Below are 19,637 nucleotides of genomic sequence, written 5' to 3'. Positions count from 1 at the left end.
CACAAATGCCCATACAAAGAGCTTCTCCGTCTTGAAGGTACTGTAGCCCCAAACCACACCATAGTTTGTGGTGTGAGGTGGAACCCTCATGATGAAGCATGCCACCTCAAGGTGGGCGAGTGTTTTTTCCTAAAGAGACACCCATTACTATTGCAATGGTGACAGATCTCCATCCTCCAGATCCACATCACCTCACGATACTGGCGGGCAGACAAGAGTATTTGTTGTGTACAGGACAAGATATTTTCTTGCCATCAAGATTGAAAAATGACGTGTAAGAGTTAAGGGTGTCAGATAACTACATCCACATCATCTGGTAGAAACAAAGGTACTAGAAACATGTGATATCCTTATCCAATGATAAAGTTATGAGTTAAGTATTCAAGGACTGCAGAGGCAACATTTGAACATCAACTGTTAGTGAAAACTTGATACAGCTAGACAGCACAAAAAGAATTAATCTATTTTCTTAAAAGTACTGGACCTTACTTAGGAGTTTGGTAGAGTAGGAGCAGTGCTACAAATCAGTGGAGTTCCAGTCTGCCAATCACACGGTTACACCACTCCTTTTAGGGTCATAGGAAATGTTGTGCTTATACCAGATGAGCTGTCAATGGTTCTGCCATTGTAGACCTTTGACCAGCCTGCCTGTCCACCAAAAGGTTGCCATGTTACAGTGACAGCATCCCACCCTATTCATGCAGTGCAACCATTGCTTGTTTTAATTCCAGTACATAGGAGGCATGGGTGCGAAAAATGTAGACTGGCCTTCACACACTGTGAGAAAACTACCTGCACACCAGAGCTTGATTTTTTTGTTTAGAGAAAAGAGATTCTTGCTTTGGGAGTTAGTTTTCTCTAAAAAAAAAAACGTTTCGTGAATGGGCACTTGAAACATGGCATACTAATGTATCTGGGTACAACTACTTTCTAAAAGCCTTCTTTGCCAGGGGGACTGGGATCAGGTCAGCAGTTTAGAAAAGGTCACATTAACAACCTCTCCCCCACCACTTTCTTTTTTCAAGCACTTAACATCTAGACAACTCTCACATACAAGCACACACAGTCGTCTGAATCGTCCATCTATTACTTTGAAAAAAACTCCCCAAAAAAATTACTTTGTATGCTGAACACATACCAACCAAAATCTAACTTTCTCATATACATAACACAGAAAATAAATATTATTCTCACTGCAGACACACCTCAGCCATGGTGTTCTGTATAGGGGTGCCAGTCAGAAGCAGCCGGTTCCGGCACTGAAATTGCAGCAAAATCTTCCATCGGACACTGCAAACAAATCAAGGAAAACATTGAGGATAAAAGGAAGAACAAATTGGAAGAATATCTTTAATTGCCTTTTATTTGAACTTCTATGTATTCTTAAATATATAATACATCCCAAAGTAGTGCTTTCTGAGAGCACTATATGAACTCAGGGAGTGATCTATATTTCTGATGACAGATTCTCTAATTGGGGTATATGCCTCAACAAAAGGTTAGTATATTGTCCAATCACCGTGTAAGTATACCTCAGCCGAAAATGCTTTCGTTTTCAAAAACTAAGCTAGCATGGAGCATGTGCTCTGGGTAGATTGAGGAGATGAAGGGATTTTGTTGAAACCAAAAGGTTCCTTGAAAAAGAAAAAACGGTATTCACTAATACTCGGAGAAGAACCAAAAACCTGGTTCTTCACTCAGGTATATTCAGAGATCCTTGAGCACTCTACGAGTAAATAATAAGAAAAAAATCTCCGTGACTAACACTCGTTGATTTGCATTCTCCCATGGCACCTGCAAATGTTTCTTTTCCGACTTTGCAGACTCCAAGAACAATTTAATTTCCGTAACACTTTTTTGAGTGAATACTCTATCTAATGGCAGATTCCTCGTTTGAATCCCCTACAGGTAGTGCCAACAGAGACTGCTGGGACCTTGTCCCATTTCCAGAAGCAACTGACCAGTGCCGTGTTTAGGTGCTACCCTTACATGCTGACTTTAGATTATAACAAAGCACTCTTGAAGAAGATGCAGAATCTAACATAGAACCTTATTAACGCCTAGAAATGCACTCCACGGACTGGGAGGAAAGTAGGTTGGTGAGATATCAGCGGTTTGACAGAGTATCTATCAGAAAGAGCTTTACCAAAAGGTAAGTAACTTGTTCTGCTGATGAATATTTTAAACCCCAGATTGCTCACCTTCTGATTAGATACCAAAGCAATACCTCCTAAAAGGTGATGGGTCTGAGGAGTGGATTTCACAATGGGAAATCATACAGGACAGAGCACGCAAAATGGCCCTCCTTAAGGGCCTGAAAGTCAAGGCAGTAATACCTAGTGAAGAGGAGGACAGATGCCCACCGAAACAACACTGGCCAAGGCTGCAGTGGTGGTCTTAGCTCTGACTAAGGAATAGCTAATGTTTATGGAAACATTTGCTATCTGGATACGGTCAGTTTCTGGATTGTCCCTCTCTTGTTAACACCAGAGACCCCACAAACAGTTGGTCATCTACTGGTTTATCCTTAGTCTGTAAGATGTCTCTAACTGTTTAACTGGTACAGACCTTCCTCCTCCTCAGATGATGTGGCAAAGTGAAGAAAGCAGGGAGCATGATGGTCTGCCTCTACATGGAAAAGCGGCATACTAAAGTATACATAAAGTGATGGCATTGATAATGACTTGTGCCGCATCCCAGTCCATCTTCTTTGGCACACCATACCATCTCAGTTTGGACCCAGCTATATGCAAATCAGTCTTGGCCCTCCGTCAAGGGGAACAGTCGAGCCCAAACTGCCAGGTCAGGTCCTCCCTCAACCGTAATACAAGCAACTGTGGACAGGTTTTGCCCTTGTTATGGGCTTATCCACCAGGTATAACTTGGTTCCAGTGACCCAGTGTGCACGGGAGCCACGTCTGGGCACACCTGTCCCACTTTGGGTGACATAATGAATTATGCATAAAAGTCATGTAAGAACTCGGCTCCAGATGCGTGTTTGGGGTCTAAGGCTGAACCGGCACCTAGAGCCAGGGCCAACAGTAAAGTAACAGAGGTGGAGCTTGGAGTCAAGTAGAGGACCAGGCAAGCCTAATGGGGTCAGTGCTGGTAAAGGCTGTGCAGGTGGAAGTCGGACTGGGGGCCCAGGCAGGTCAATGGCACGAGAGAGCACATCATGGGAACCTGGAATCATCCTAAAACTTGCAGCATGGCCTCCTTGAAATCCTCTATCTGCTGCAGAGTGTCGAAGTTTGTGGTTAGAAGAATCCTTCACAATTAATACCTTGGAACTCTCAGGTGAGTCTACAGACAGAAATGGGGATTTCTCTTAAGCAAGGGGGTAAACACGCTTGCTTATTTGATGCAGATCTAGAAATACCTTTCACTTCTCTAAAGTGAGAAGAAAACCAAAATAGTCTGTTTCTTAGATAACAATCAGAAATATATGCTTTTTTATGTAACAATCAATCTCTTTTTCATTTTTTACCTGGAGCTGCTCTTCAGAGCCTGTGCCTCGTCCAGCACCATATACTGCCATTTCACCCGCTGAAAGTACTTTACATCTTGAACAACCAGCTGATAGCTTGTAATTACCACGTGAAAAGGTGCATCTTGTGTGTAAAGTGTTTTCTAAACAAGAAAGTAAAGAGAAAAACACAACACAATGGCAAGTAACTATAAAGATCTATGCCAAATATACATTCATATTATGCAGTACTAAATCCAAATACAGAGATCCCGAATTGGAGGAATATGGTGATTGAGAGACCTGATAACAATGGATTCCAACAAAGAAATATAGGCTTTGATCAAGTTTCTATATATAGAGGTACACTAAGACAGCTCGCAATGCAATCTCATCTCAGTGTCATATCACAAACAGTCTCTTGCATTAAGCATGTACCAACAGGAGCTGGTTGCTTTATGACATCAATACGAACATAACATAATAATATCTTGATGCTATTCTCCATAATGCTCTAATTACTGTGTAAAACACCTAAGGACAATTAGTCAACGAGACAACAAGTGAAGATCACAAGAGATAGCTGAAGCTACAAAGAGACTAACATTGCCACTGAGTGAAAGCAACCATGGTAAACATCAACTTACTTACATTTCTAGATACAACATTTTCCTAACCTTAAGGCATCTATTGAATGTTTCAAATTTGCAATACCGTTTGCCATTTTGTTATTCCATCGAACGAACAACGACCGGATCCCCATCAAGTACTTTAACCCCTTCCACGCTCATGACGAGCTGGGCTCGTCATGAGGTAGCCTCCTCGCACGCTCATGACGAGCCCAGCTCGTCACGTAACATGCGCTTTACAAAATCTCAGCGTGCGAGCGGAATTCCGCCCGCACGCATGCGGTTAAGAAGTTTCAACTCAAAGTTTTCTACATGTAGCTTTGCGCTTTTAAAGACAAAAGAACTCCTTGGTCACTAACCGTAGCTTTGTCTGTATAGATCCCATTGTATTCAAAACCTGGTTCTTTATGGTTCTGATTTATGGACAGTGTGAAAACTGTTTTTAAACCCTTAGACAGATTAGCGTTCATGTACTGCCTCAACCAGTAATCAAGAGCAATGAATTGGTGGATGAAGGTCTTCTATCTCCTCTACCTTCGTATGCCGCCCTTGAGAATCTGCAAACCTAAAGAAGGTGAGGGAATGCAGGTGACACATTTTTGATACCAAGAGGTGCCTCCCTTGCATCCCTCATTCAATGCAAACCCACAGATGGATGGGGATTTCTCTCCAACCTGGGAGCATGGGTGGCAGAGAGACACTGACAGCACAGAACCCATTCTCCGTGCTGAGGAAACAAAGAGAGACGGCACAAAGAACATGAACATTAGGATGAGAAAGAGAGGAAACACCTTAGAAAGATGGAGGAGGGTGGCAGGAGGCCATATATTTTGTTCTTTCAAATATTTTAATAGATGGAAAACAGTGCCATGACACCAATTTATTTTAAAAAGCAACAGAATGTTAAAGGAATCTGATAGAAGAGGTATAGGGAATGTGTGAGCTACATGACACTTGAGATCAGCAATAAGAAATGCTTGTGGGTGCATACACAACACTGTATGTGGAGTAGCTGTAAATCTATTGTTTTAACACAAGGCAACAGTTTAGTATGAAACCTGAACATAGTGCTACCAAAAAGAACCCATAGCTCAAGGGAGAAAAGGACAAGTAGGAAACAAATTGCCTGATAAGTCAAATGTAAAATGAAATGAAAATAGTCTGTGCCCCTTAAAGGAGCTAGCAACTTCCATGTCCCAGCGTGTCTTGTACTGGCATTTGCTTCATATGCTTAGTTCTTTTCTCCAGTTCATGATGAAGAATCTCTAAACACTTTATGGTTTTGTCACCCTATCTTGGAAGTTTTTACAGCAGGAGTTGGCTTTCATTTCTTCATGCCATATTTGTAGTGTAAATTAAGCTTTTCTACCCTCTTATAACAACATTTAAATGGGAATTTTCCTGCCAAATGCCTTCACTATTTGTGAGGTGTTTCCCTTCTCTGGGAGGAAGAAGGGTACCACATGATTTATACGTGGTCTGTCTTCCACCATCACATTCAGTTAAAGAATGTGAACTTTGACTGAAATGCCAAAAAGAAGAAGAAAAAGAACAAAACACAGGACATCCATAAAACGTGCTGCTTCGACTGTAATCTTCAAAAGACTCCCACAGATTTCTATGGATAAAAAAGGGCAGCATCATCTCCAGCTCAAGGTCATACATAGCTATGTCAATTTCACTGCATTTTCCCAGGATATTCACTTCAAGACGTTGTCGTGGATTTGACACTGAGGCAGAAGCAGAGACACTATCCACATTGAGGGAGAATCATACAAATAAGCAAGGTCACCCAACATCAAGATACTTAACGATGAAACAGTCGACATCGATGCACTACTCGTATCTCTTGAAATGACGGCCAAAAACATCATTAGAGAGACACTTAATGTCAAAACAATCAACGTAAAGTCACTCAGCATCAAGAACATCACTGTAAAGTACAGCAGCATTGATAAATTCAAAGTTGACAGTTTTCCATTAGGATGACTGACATACACCCACTTCAGATAATCTAGTAATAAAGATACCAGCTAAGGCCCCAATACTTGCTCCTTTACAACCTGAGCACATTCCTCCAAAGTAACATATGGTTCAAAGACAGCCATCTAAGCCTCCCACGAAGAAGATGCCCCTACCTTCAGTGTACCAGATAGAGAATATCTCTACCTACTCTCCTGTAAAACAGACATCGCTTTCATCCTCTTCTTGCACCTGTTACACACCTACATCACTAACAGGCTCTGTGAGAAAGTGCCTCTTTTGACATGGTTAGCCCCCACTTTTTGATTGGAAAATGATGTGGTTTTGACTGAAAGTGCACAAGGTCCCTGCCAACCATGTCCCCTGTGCCAGAGGTCCTTCCCTTAAACTGTACCACGACTGACATGTCAGACCCCCTATAAGTCCGTAGTACCTAGGGTATTGGTACTGAAGAGAGTCACCTAGGGACCCCTCATCAACCCATGCAAACTGCCACTGCAGCCTGCATGCCTTGGTGCAGAGATAAATGACAAAGTGGACAAGGTACACAGCCTGTGTGGCATGCTAAGCAGCACTGCCTAAGGTATAGGTGAGTCAACCCTCAAGCAGGCCTTACAGGCCCTAAGGCATTGTGGAGAAGTGTGGCTCACTGGTTAGAAGCAGAAGACCCTGAAGCAGAGGTCAGGCCCGGGACCAGGGTTCAATTCCCGACGCGGCAGGGTCTTGGGCTCAATGTCCGCGGACTTGATAATTCTCGCCTCGGTGCCTACACTAATCATGGGTCCCACTCTGCAACTCTGGGCAATAGCTTGCTTAATCTCCACAAAGGCCCCAACAGCGCTGGGATGCCTGGCTTCACCTTGGGGTTGCCCTGGAGGGGGCATCTCGCAGGGAAAGCCAGAAATGGTTCCAAAGCGGTATACAGCGCCAGGATGCCCCGAGATGGGACGGCAGTGCGCTTTACAAGTATACACACACACTATGTCTCAGGTGTGGACATATCTGCATGAGTAGATATGCCCCTACAATAGTTAAGTCTATTCTTAATATTGTAAGTGCCACTGAAGCCATAGAGAGTACATGGGCTGGAAACTCGACAACTCAAGTTCCCCAGCACAATGATGGCTTCACAGAACCCAGGAGAATTTGGTACCAAACAACTCCTCTCAATAAACCCACAGTGATGCCAGTGTGGCAATTATTGAAACATGTACCCAGAGAACACCTCAGAGGTGCCCCCTGAAAACCTACCAACGCTGGTGTGGTCTCTGATCGGCTTTAGGCAGCCTGCCATCACCCTACATATTTATGGACCCCTGGGTCGAGAGCCCCTGCTCTCGGAGGCCAGAAACATAGTAGATCCTGGGAGGAGGTGTCACACCTCCTTCTCCAAGATGAGCATAGTGCTCGAGAGGGAAGCTTCAAAGGCCTTGCCGCCTTGGTAATGCAACCCAAGCCTCTGCTTCTAGCAGCAGATGGCAGCACCCGGTTCAAACCCACACTTTGGTAGGAGAATCGGGGGCAAGACTTAGTAAAAATAGGAGGCGTGCCCCCCTTCGCCAACTCCACCCCTTAGATGCAGAAGGTGAAGCGAAGCACATTTTTCGGTGTCCACCATCTTGAAGATGGTGGCTCTTATCCAATCATGGCTATAGGTATGCCCCTCTCCCGCAGGAGGGTTGCATAATAGTGGGAGTAGACACCCCAGGTAAGAGACACATTGGTCCCGGTCACTTCCCCTGTAACGCCTCTAAATCTAGTATTTAGGTGGCACCACAGACCCTGAAATCAGATTCTTGATGACCTAAGATGAGCCAGACACTACAATGTCACACCAGCTGAGAAGACTGAAGACACCAACATACTTGGCTCCAGCCCTACCGGCCTGTCTGCAGCCCTCGACAATCCTGCGTCAAAAGATGACCCATCTTGTAGCCCAGCGACCTCCAAAGCCTTGGGAGGACTGCCTGCCTTCGACAGAGATCAAGATCTCCTGTGGACAGCAGACCTGTCCAGAAGAAACCAACTTTAAAGAACAATGAACTCTGCCCTGAGGAACCGCAAAACCACAGCAGGACCCATCTCTGCCCCCGACACCCACGGCCCGAGTCCAAGTGGCCCACCGGTCCTGTGAAGGCTCCCCAGCACTTCTGAGCAGGAGTCCACCGTCCTGCCGGACTCCAGCTCTATGCCTGCAACCCCAACCTGAAGACTCCCCACTAGCCGCATTCCAACGCCCCTCTATTTTCTTCTGTAGTGTTTTGCTGTTCTAAATTGGGGACTGTGGTTTCTGGCATGTGCTTGTTATTGTATTCCATGTTAATGACTAACACTGTAGATCCTACGATTCTGAGGGAAATGTTATTTACTTGTAATCCTAGATCTGCATCGTAGGAATCTTCACTGAAGTCACTTATAAATCCTTTCACCTCCCAGGTTGTAGCAATTTTGGACAACAACTACAATTAATATTTAAACTCTGCATAGTGTCTTTAATAATAACTGAACCTAAGAGGCAACTATCTGTAAAAGACATGCTGGGAGACGGAAGATGATGACTCCTTAAAGGGATAGTGCATTTTTCCAGTTCTCTGTCCATTTAAACAATCAGAATGTTTTTACCTTAAGTACATATCTATCAACTATAAGTTAAGGTTGCCTTTCAATAACAGCATATTCAGGTTTCATGCTACATTGTTGCCTTTTATTAAAAAGGATCAATTTCAGAAACCACCATGTAAATGACTATGCCTTTTATTTATGTTTTTGATTTTAAAACATAAATTAAAGACATTGTCATTTAAAATGCCAATAGCTTAAGCTAAATGCGAGACCTAGTGCATTGCAAATGCTTGTTTCTTTTTAACACTTATATAGAGTGCCCTGGCTGATGTGCGTTAAGGTGCTTTACAGAGAAAAAGCTGTTACAAATGGTGGTTATATTCAGAGCAGCACAAGCAAAGGCAGCAATCACAGACGACATGGCCCTTACTCCCCGTACTCACAAGAGCGTTAGATTCATTGACCCGCCTGAGCGTTGAAAAACGTTCTCATTGTTTAACTAGATGTAGAAATCTAACTCATTTGGGTAACGTTTAAACTGTTACTTTTCTACATCCAGCGCAGGGTATAAATTAATGCATTAGCAGACAACCTTTACTTATGAGGTATACTCAACGCCTAAAGTGGGCCGGGTCCAGTTGGTGCTCAGCACTGGGAGTTCTATAAAGAAGGCATTGTGACCGGTCTCCTCCCCGCTTTCCATTTTTGCCCTTAGGATGAAAAAAAAATCTTAACTCTGCAACAGTGCCAACCTTCACTGCCTTTGAGGTAACCTACAGTTCTTTCACAGTGTCATAATTTCAGAACTGAAGCATTTCCAATATTCAGCACAAGGAGGCCATTGTTGTTTATTTATCTTACAAAAACTAACAATCATTGGCAAAGTCAACAGCCCTGGCTTCTTATATGTGTAATGTTACTGGTTGTATTACCGTATTTTCCGGCATATAAGACGACTGGGCGTATAAGACGACCCCCTACTTTTCTTGTTAAAATGTAGGGATTGGGCTATATTCGCCGTATAAGACTACCCCTCTTCCAGGGGGCCAAGACTCCAGTGCCTGCTCTGCCGTGCTCCACTTCGCCGCGAGTGACGTCCATGGTGCTTCTGAGACTGTGGGGGATACTGGCAATTAATGTTCGTAATTGAGGATCTACAGGCCTCATTCAGGCACTCGATTTCTTTGCAGTGAAATATGTTCCAGTGTTTATAGACGCAAGCAAGCAAAGAAGAGAGCTCTGTGTAAATACGCCTGGCTCCTTGACGACTCCTGATTGTGCATGACGTGTGAGCAGTTCAGAAGCCAAGAGCATTGTCCATCTGCAGACTGCCATAATTGTATGCACTTGGAAAAGACACAGTGGAAGGAAAAGGTAGAATGCCAAGTGAGGCTCACTTCCCTCACCACTTATGGTGCAGTAGAAGTACGGGCACAAATGTCAAACAGAATTGAAGAACCCAAGAAAAAGACATCTGACGAAATAAAAAAGGAATATGCTACTTACCAGTATGCATCTGTTCTTGGCATGTAGGGCAGCTGACATTCATATCTGTGCATAGATCGCCGCCTAGTGTTGGGTCCGGATGATTGCACTTTGTTGTCCTGGAAGAATCTTTGAAGTATCACGATATAGGTGACTCCTCCCCTGGACTAGAGTGCGCATGGGCATCTTCTCCAACCTCAGATTGTTTTTCGCCATTGTGGCAGAGATGGAGATAGGAAAGTAAGAGATGGCCATGCAAAAGAAAAATGCTGCAGCTGCGACAGGCACAGGGAGGAGGGCGGGCAATATGAATGTCAGCAGCCCTACATGCCAAGAACAGATGCATACTGGTAGTAGCATATTCCGTTCGAGGCATGTGGGCTGCTGAATTCATATCTGTGCATAGACTGTATAGCAGTATCTCCTCTAGCGGTGGTTACCTGTGCCAGCTGCAGCAGTTTGAAAAAGAGTTTTGAGGACAGCCTGGCCTACAGCAGCTTGCTGTTTTACTTGCACGTCTACACAGTAGTGTTTTGTGAAAGTGTATATGGTAGTCCATGTGGCTGCCTTACAAATGTCTTCAAGAGGAATATTCCCTAGGAAAGCCATGGATGCCCCCATCTTTCTTGTAGAGTGTGCTCTTGGGGGGACTGTTTAAGTGTGTTTTGCTTTTTGGGAGCACATTTGAATGCATTTAACTATCCATCTGGCTATTCCTGACTTTGATATTGGATTTCCTTTATGTTGTGGTGAAAAAGCAACAAAAAATTGCTTTGTCTTTCTAAATGATTTTGTTCTGTCCACATAATAAAGCAGAGCTCTTTTGACATCTAGTGTGTAGGGCTCTTTCAGCTACTGAGTGTGGATTTTGAAAAAACACTGGCAGTTCTATTGATTGATTAATATGGAAATTGGATACGACCTTCGGCATAAACTTAGGGTTTGTTCGAAGAACCACCCTGTTAACATGTACTTGCATGAAAGATTCTTGAATTGTTAGTGCGTGTAACTCGCTAACTCGCCTGAGTGAGGTAATGCCACCTTCCACGATAAGAATTGCACTTTGCATGAGTGTAGAGGTTCGAAAGGAGGTCCCATAAGTCTGGTGAGTACTATATTTAGATTCCAGACTGGGGAAGGAGGGTGTCTTGGAGGGATCACCCTTTTAAGACCCTCCATACAAGTTTTGATTGCTGGTACTCTAAACAGTGAAAGGTGTTGCCTGTTTTGAAGGTATGCTGCTATAGCAGCGAGGTGTAGTCTTATCGAAGAGTATGCTAGGTTGCATCTTTGAAGATGTAGCAGGTAACATATAGGGCCAGATGTAGGTAATTCGTATTTACCGATTCTTAAATACCGAATTTTACCGATTCGGTATTTATGAATCGGTAAATATGAAGGGGTGAGATGTAGCTAATTTTAGAATTTGAAATACGGAATCGGAAACATACCGAATCGGTATTCCCTATTGATTCCTATGAGCTGTGAAGCCCATAGGAATCAATGGGAAATACCTAATCGGTATTTACCGAATCGGTAAATACCGAATGTTGCAAGGGTGCAGGGGGTGTCACTTTGACACCCTCTAGCACCCCGAATTCAGGCTCGTGTGACATGTGGCACACACAGGGGCATGTCTGTGTGTCATATGGCATAGGTGTGCATGCACAGATGTGCATGCACACCTGGATTCGGTATTTTACCACCCAATTGGATTGGGTGGTAAAATACCGAATCTGTAAGGCCTTTGGGACTCAGAAGAGTCCCACCTACATTTGGATTTACCGAATCGGTAAAATTATTTTACAGAATCGGTAAATTTACCGAATCGGTAAATTTACCGATTCTGTAAAATAAAGGCCCCCTACATACCGAAAACCCATTTACCGGTCGGTAATGGCCGAAATCGGCCGTTACCGGTCGGTAAATGGCCACCTACATCTGGCCCTTAATGTTTTGTATGGAAGCATCTAATGGGTTGATTTGGTTATTGTTGTAGTAAATAACAAATCTCTTCCATTTAGCTGCATAGCACGCTCTTGTAGTTGGTCGTCTTGCCTCCTTAATGATGTTCATGCAGTCTGGTGGCAAGTTAAGGTATCCAAATTCTAAGACTTCAGGAGCCAGATCGCTAGGTTCATCTGATTGGGATCTGGGTGTCTGATTTCTCCATGGTTCTGGGTTAACAGATGGGGTGCGAGGCACAGCCTTTGATGAGGAACTACTGAAAGCTCCAGGAACGTTGTGTACCACGGCTGTCTCGCCCATGTGGGAGCAACTAGGATTAGTGTGAGTGACTGTTGCCGCATTTTGCGTGCCACCAGCAGAATCAGCGGTGCTGGGGGAAAAGCATACGCAAATCTGCCTGACCAGTTCATCCATATCGCATTGCCCTGTGACAACGGATGTGGGAACCTGGCGGCAAAGTACTGGCATTTTGAGTTTTCTTTTGTGGCAAACAGGTCTATGTCTGGGTGACCCCACTGTTTGAAGAATGGCTGGAGAACTTGGGGGTGAATCTCCCATTCGTGTAGTTGTTGGCTGTGCCTGCTGAGCAGGTCTGCTATCTGATTGTCTTTCCCTGGAAGGTGTTCTGCTAGGAGAAAGATTTCTTTTGGAATTGCCCACTTCCATTTGCTCTGTGCCAGGTGGGACAGCTGTGGAGAGTGTGTTCCTCCTTGTTTCTGGATATAGTACATTGCGGTCATGTTGTCCGTCCGGATCAACACAGTCTTGCTGTACAAGTATTTTTGGAATGCTTTCAGAGCTAGGAATATCGCTAGCAACTCTAGTTGGTTGATATGCAGTTTCTTTTGTTTGGTTGTCCAGAGCTCCTGTACTGTGTATTGAAGGAGATGGGCTCCCCAGCCTGTCAGTGATGCGTCCGCTGTTAGCACTAGTTGTGGAACTGGCTCTTGGAACAGTCGCCCCTTGGAAAGATTTTGTGGGTTCCACCACTGCAGAGAGTTGTGAGCGCGACTGTCTACCAACACTAGGTCTTTTAGTTGTCCTTGAGCTTGGTTCCACTGCCGTGCTAGGCATTCTTGCAATGGACGCATTTGAAGTCTGGCATGGGGGACAATGAATATGCAGAAGGCCATCATGCCTATGAGCTGCATGAAGACTCGAGCTGGCAGAGTGTTGTGGCAGAAATTTGCGAATGAGCATCTGCATGCTGGCTATCCTCGCTGAGTTTGGGTATGCCTTTGCCACTGAGATATCTATAGTGGCTCCCAGATATTGTTGTGTGTGGGACGGTTGCAGATGCGATTTTGGGTAGTTTATTGAAAACCCTAGGCTGTGTAGCAGCTGAAGTGTTTGAGACGTGTCTCTTGCACACTGTTGGTACGATTTTGCTTGTATTAGCCAATCGCCTAGATACGGAAACACATGGATGTGTTGCCTTCTGAGATGTGCAGCTACTGTCGCTAAGCATTTTGTAAACACTCTTGGAGCTGTGGTTACCCCGAAGGGGAGAACCTTGAATTGGTAGTGTTGACCCTCTATTGTGAACCGGAGATATTTTCTGTGAGCTGGGTGGATGGGTATGTGAAAATACGCGTCCTTGAGGTCCAATGTTGCTAGGAAGTCTCCTTGTTGAAGCAACGGGAGCACTTCCTGTAGTGTGATCATATGGAAGTGCTCCGACAGTATGTATTGATTTAGGGGTCTGAGGTCCAATATTGGTCTGAGGGAACCGTCCTTCTTGGGAATAAGGGAGTATACTCCTGTCCCTTGATGTTGGAAAGGGACTGGCTCTATGGCCCCCTTTTCCAGCATGCATTTCACCTCTTGTTGTAGCAGGGTGATGTGTTCTTTGGACATGGGACGGTGTCTGGGTGGTATGTTTGGTGGGGTAGAAGTGAGTTCCAGGCAGTAGCCATACTGGATAATTTGTCGCACCCACCTGTCCGTGGTAATTGCGTTCCAGACCGGTAGGAACTGTTGGAGCCTGCCTCCGACTGGTGTTAGGTGGTCTGGAGGTAGCGTGATGAAGTCACTGTTTTGTGGCAGTGGAGGCTCTGGTGTTATTGCCTCCACGTCCTCTTCCCTTATTATTGTTGCCCCATATAACCTCCTCTGTTGGAGGTTTTGGTGAAGGAACTTTGTGTGTTGCCTTTGTATGAAGATGACGTTTGAGAGGTATTGCCTCGTGTAGCTACCCTGTATGAGGAGCGTCGAAAGGAACTTCTATGTTGCTGAAACTGCAATGCGCCCATTGACTTTGCGGTTTCTGTGTCCTTTTTCATTTTATCTAAAATGGTGTGGACAGCAGGGCCAAAAAGAAAGTCCTGATTGACTGGCTGGTTAAGAATGGTGGACTGCACTTCGTTCTTAAAGCCTGAAATACGCAGCCATGCATGTCGGCGTAGTAAAACGCTAGTGTTAATAGACCTGGCTGCGGTGTCCGCTGCGTCATGTGCACATTTGATGGAGGCGTTTGTAATGAATTTTCCCTCCCATATGAGGTCATTAGCTTGGGCTTTAAAAGGCTCAGGTAGGTGTTGCATTAAGCTTTCAAGCTGGTCATAGTGTGCCCTGTCGTAACGGGCAAGCAGAGCTTGTGTATTCGCAATCCTCCATGAATTGGAGGCTTGTGCTGCTACCCTTTTACCTGAGGCCTCTAGTATCTTTGATTCTTTATCGGGGGAGGTGTTTCACCCGTTGTCTGTGAGTTGGCCCTTTTGCGTGCATTAGCCACTACCAGTGAGTCTAATGGTAACTGCCCTTTGATGTAGGTAGGGTCTGTAGGGGCTGCTCTATACTTTTTCTCAATCCTGGGATTGATTACCCTTGCCCTGGCTGTATCTTTAAATATGTCAGGTGCGTGTTTTAACACTCCCTTTAACATAGGAAGTGTTCTGACACTTTTTTCTGAAGTAGGGAAGGTGTCAAACAGAAGTCTTCCTCTACAGGGTCATTATGCATGTCTACATTGTGGTACTGCGCTGCCCTATCTATTAGTTGGTTGAAAACAATGGTGTCATCAATAGGTGACGGCTTAGTTGGATAAGAGGATACATCAGAGATGGGATGGGTGTTATAAGGGTCAGTTGGCTCCTCCCGTGGTTCATTCTGGGGGTCAGGATCTGGTGGATAATCATATTCAGGCTGTGGATCCTCCCCTGGTCTCCCATCATTGTCCCCATAGTGAGAAGGAGAGTAAGGAGCAAAAGGTGTAGTAGGCATAATGAGAGAGAAAGGAATGAAGGGTCTAGAGGGAGAAGTCCCAAAGTCCTTCTTCTTTAGTGGAATAGGGGAATGAGATCCAGTGTCCAGTGTCCAGTGGCCTCTTCTTCCTGTGCAGGATTGTGACTTTACCAGTGTCAGGATTAATATATATTTTTGCCTGGTCGTCTGATGGATCTGGATGGAAGAGTTCTTCCTCTACAGTCCTTGGTTGTGGTTTTGACTTTTTTGGGTCGATAACACCTTCTGATTCAATGTCTTTTGGTGTCTTTGTGCTTTTTTCGGGACGGGGCCCTTTCTTCAGCTCGACGAGTGATTTCGGGTCGACCGGGTCTTTCGGTTCGACACGTTTCTTGTGCTCGACAGGCTTTTTTGGTTGACTGTCCTTTGCCGAGTCGATGGTCTTTTTGGATCGACTGGCGTTTTTGGAGCACTTGTCCTTTGGTCGATAGCCTTCTCCGGCCGGGTTACAGGCTTCGGTACGGCACCCTTTTTGTCGGCGACTTTCGGTACAGCTGGCTTGTTCGGTCCGACGACCTTCTTCGGGTCGACGGTTGTCTTTGGCTCGACGCCTTTTGGCTGAACGGCCTTCTTTGGGTCGACGGTTTTCTTTGGGTCGACGCTTTCGGGCTGTACGGCCTTCTTTCGGTCGAGGCCCTTCGGGTCGACAACCTTTTTTGGTTCTGGAACCTTCTTAGGGATGACGTTACTTGGCCCTGGGGTCTCTGAAGGTTTAGGTTTCGCTTTCAGAGCCGAGCCGGATGGCGGGGCTGTCGAATGTTTTTTCGGATCTTGGCTAAGGCCTCTTGGCGATGCCTCGACCGGAGCCTTAGGTAACGGGATAATTGGTGTCGGGGGCAGTGTACTCCCGATTTGCCCCGGTGGGATCTCGTCATCGGAGTCTGAGTAGTCCTCGACGGTGACGATCTCTAGGTCAGAGTCTGGTGCTTCTGGAAGTTCTTGGTCATCATCGAAGATGTTGTCCGGTTCCGGTGCCTGTCGCTGCATCTCTTGCCTAGCGGCCCGTCGAATCCGTAGGGTTTTCTTCTACCGAAATTGGGCGCAGGCTGAGCAGTTTCTTCCTTATGGTCTGGGGAAAGGCACTTGTTGCATACTGAGTGTTTGTCAGTATGCAGGAACTTGGAGTGGCATTGTGGGCACCTTTTGAACGGGCTCCTTTCCATCGACGGCAGGCTCACGTGTTGTCGAAAAGGCCCAACGGCCCGCGTCGACGATCGAGTCGAGATGGAAAGCTTGATCGAGTTAAGAGGTACCGAGCGAGAACAATACCGTCGAAGCCGAAGGCCTTTTGGCCTTTAGAAAAGTTTTGTTTCGATTCCGAAGTTGGAGTATTAAGAGTAGCATCCGAACCCAATGGCGGGAAAAAACAATCTGAGGATGGAGAAGATGCCCATGTGCACACTAGTCCAGGGGAGGAGTCACCTATCACGTGATACTTCGAAGACTCTTCCGGGACAACAAAGTGCAATCATCCGGACCCAACACTAGGCGGCGATCTATGCACAGATATGAATTCAGCAGCCCACCTGCCTCGAACATACAATTTCAATAACAAGTTCCGAATGCAGGCTTTTAAAGATGCAGGATGTGGGCTCATGTGTACGCTCCTCCGAGAGGACACAGGTGGGATCTGCAGTCGCCATTTCACAAACAACAGAGTGCAGCACGCTGGTTAGGAGTCAAAATAAATACCGCTTTTTGGCACGCTGGCCCCTTGGAAAGAAATATTAACTGCGACAAAATGAGCTTTGTTCCAATGCTAATTAAATAATGTATAAATCCCGGTTTTCCGCAGTGCTCCCTCAACTACCTTACAAAGAACAATGAAGCAATGCATTAGTTGTACGATACGGCCCAGACAGCAGTCCAGAGCACTGTAGTACCTTCTGCAGGGGCCGTCTTCAGTAGCAACTGACCCCTGCCATCGAGCTATGGGCGCAGCTCATCACAACGTTAAGTTGCATGAGACGACACCCGGCGTATAAGACAACCCCCGACTTTCGAGAAGATTTTCAAGAGTTAAAAATTCGTCTTATACGCCGGAAAATACGGTATATATCTGGATGCAATGACAGAAGCAGCAAAATACTCGTCGGGCGGCACACTATGCTAAACATAGGTTTTTAGCTTGCATATTTTCAAGCCACGCCCTTGATTAAATAGGCCACGTCCCTTTGAGAGCCCCCTAGTTTTTTTTTCTTTCCACTTAAAGTCCTGGGCATAATGTGTCAAAACGCCTTTAACCAAACAATTAAGGTGAAATTAAAATGGGGTAAACAAAATAATGAGCCAAGAATTTAGACAAAAAGCACATACTTTATATATTGGACTGAGTGATACAGCAGGAAAAAGGCAGTGTACCTGTGACAAATAATGCAGTGCACGTGCTTTTTTATGTCAAATATTTTCACACTGCCACCTTATGTCCATTTTTCTAGTAAATTCCGAAATGTGGCCAATTCAGCATATGCAAGCAAATGATATATTTCACATACTTGTGCTCTACCCATTGAGAGTTTTTTGCCTTCTTCTGTGTCAGCATTTGTGACTTTTGTGTTGGTAAAGGAATCTGCAGTGCATATGCTGGGCATAACTGCACCAGTCCCTTCCTGTCACTGCTGATTCGAAGTAGAACATGAACTTATCAGTTTTTGACTGAAGTAGAGACGCGTATGTTTCTTCAGCACCTGCTCATGGGAGGTTCTGCAAGGTGCGACCACTGAGGCATGTGGAGTTCCGAGCCTGTTGCTAAATTTGAGTTCCTACCCATATGCAGGTAATAGATCCTTATAAACAGGGGTGTGTTTTTGACAGCGATATCAGTGGCTCCCTGTTATTTAACAGCTCAAGTTCAAATATTCTGCTGGTGATGTTTTTTCTTTCACTGTTCTCTGCAATTAGTTATTTTTAAATATTTTGGATATTCTCTTCTGGACATTTGTTATTTCACCTAGCACAAATAGTACATTTTCCCACCCATGTGGTCTGTCTATGGCACAAAACAAGCTGCGACTGGGGGTGTTACTGAGAAAATTAGTTGCATCAACAAATTCTGGTGGTAGTGTTGGCAACACCGTGGTGTTGCACCCCCTTTTTTCCAAGCTGAAGAATTCGTACCACTCATATATGGACTGTACTATCTAAAAGTTACCCAGACATCTTGAGGATCCCGAGCAAGCTGCTGGTAGGTCACAGTCACATGTCACTGCCGGACCTTATTAGAATGGTTCTGTTGCACATTGCTCCTTGGATCTGTTTTACTTGGTGCTGGAGTGATTTGCATAACCTTTCCTGCCGTGCATCAGACATGCATAAGTGGCCGCATAAACGGCGCAACCCCCTGGCTGCGGCCGGAATGCTGCGCCTGTGCGGCACATTCCGATCGCGGGCGTGGTCATGACGGCTGCCCGCTGTCATCAGCACACGCCCACCGTAACTGATGACGACCGGGAGCCGTCATCAGCACCGAAGGGGTTAAAGGAAGGCCAACTTATCTTATTCAACCTTGATCAGTTTGATCCTTCGCCTTCTCTGTATTTCTGTTGTTGCCATTTGGCAAGCATGAAGGGTGACTGGAAAGCTATTTGCTGCGCAGCACCGTGCTCTCGGCGTTGGGAGCCCTCGGCTCCAGATCCTCCAGTCAACTACCACTCCCTCTAACATATGCTTTGTCAAGGGCAGATTATAATTACATTCATAATAATACACTGGCTATTGCCAATCCTACCTTCCATGCCAGCTGCTGGTTCTCGTCACTCCATTGTGCCAATAGGTTGACTGCTGTAACAAATCAAGTTAGTGCAAAATAGCATCTTTCCAGTGCATCTGTTATCTTGCTGAAAGCATCACATTATTGCCTACTGCTGGGAACCAGATTGTCTATTATAATTCCAGCAGCTCCCCTCACGCATGATTCAAGTTAGATTAAGTGGGCTTGCCATCATTTATCATGCAGCTGCTCCACCATCAATGTGGTAACCACGCTGCCTGTATCGGAGACGCTAGTCTCTCAGACCTACATCTCGCTGCGAACACACATGAGCAGCATTCGGCGTTTAATCAGGGAATGAGCATTGTTCCCATCTATAACACCCAGGCAGCATCAGCTGCAGATCTCGCTCAAATCCCAGGGTTTATTCTGTTCTGCTGGCTGGCACAACACATCCCCCTAAACAGACAGCTCTGCTCCTTTCTGCGTCCACAGATCACTCTGTATTTCAGCTCAGAGGCACAGCTTTCTTGTAGCATGTCTTCCTGCTACACCCACGTGCACCAGCAGGGTGTGCTTTGAAGACTGCTGA

At 45.3% G+C, this 19,637-nt stretch overlaps 1 protein-coding gene across 1 annotated transcript in view; it reads right to left on the bottom strand.

Moving 5' to 3' along the window:
- Positions 1-19,637, bottom strand: part of INO80 (INO80 complex ATPase subunit) — a 534,228-nt gene that overhangs the window by 256,206 nt on the left and 258,385 nt on the right. The window contains exons 16-17 of the mRNA XM_078659770.1: positions 3,488-3,630; positions 1,206-1,290 (exon numbers count right to left, since the gene is read on the bottom strand). Of these exons, the coding sequence (XP_078515896.1) occupies positions 1,206-1,290; positions 3,488-3,630 (228 nt within the window). The remainder of the gene's footprint in view (positions 1-1,205; positions 1,291-3,487; positions 3,631-19,637) is intronic.

The sequence above is a fragment of the Lissotriton helveticus genome, chromosome 9 (assembly GCF_964261635.1).
Source record: "Lissotriton helveticus chromosome 9, aLisHel1.1, whole genome shotgun sequence".
In the NCBI taxonomy this organism is placed as follows: Eukaryota; Metazoa; Chordata; class Amphibia; order Caudata; family Salamandridae; genus Lissotriton; species Lissotriton helveticus.
Note: the sequence above shows the minus strand (reverse complement) of the source record. Positions and strands in the feature narration are given on the sequence as shown.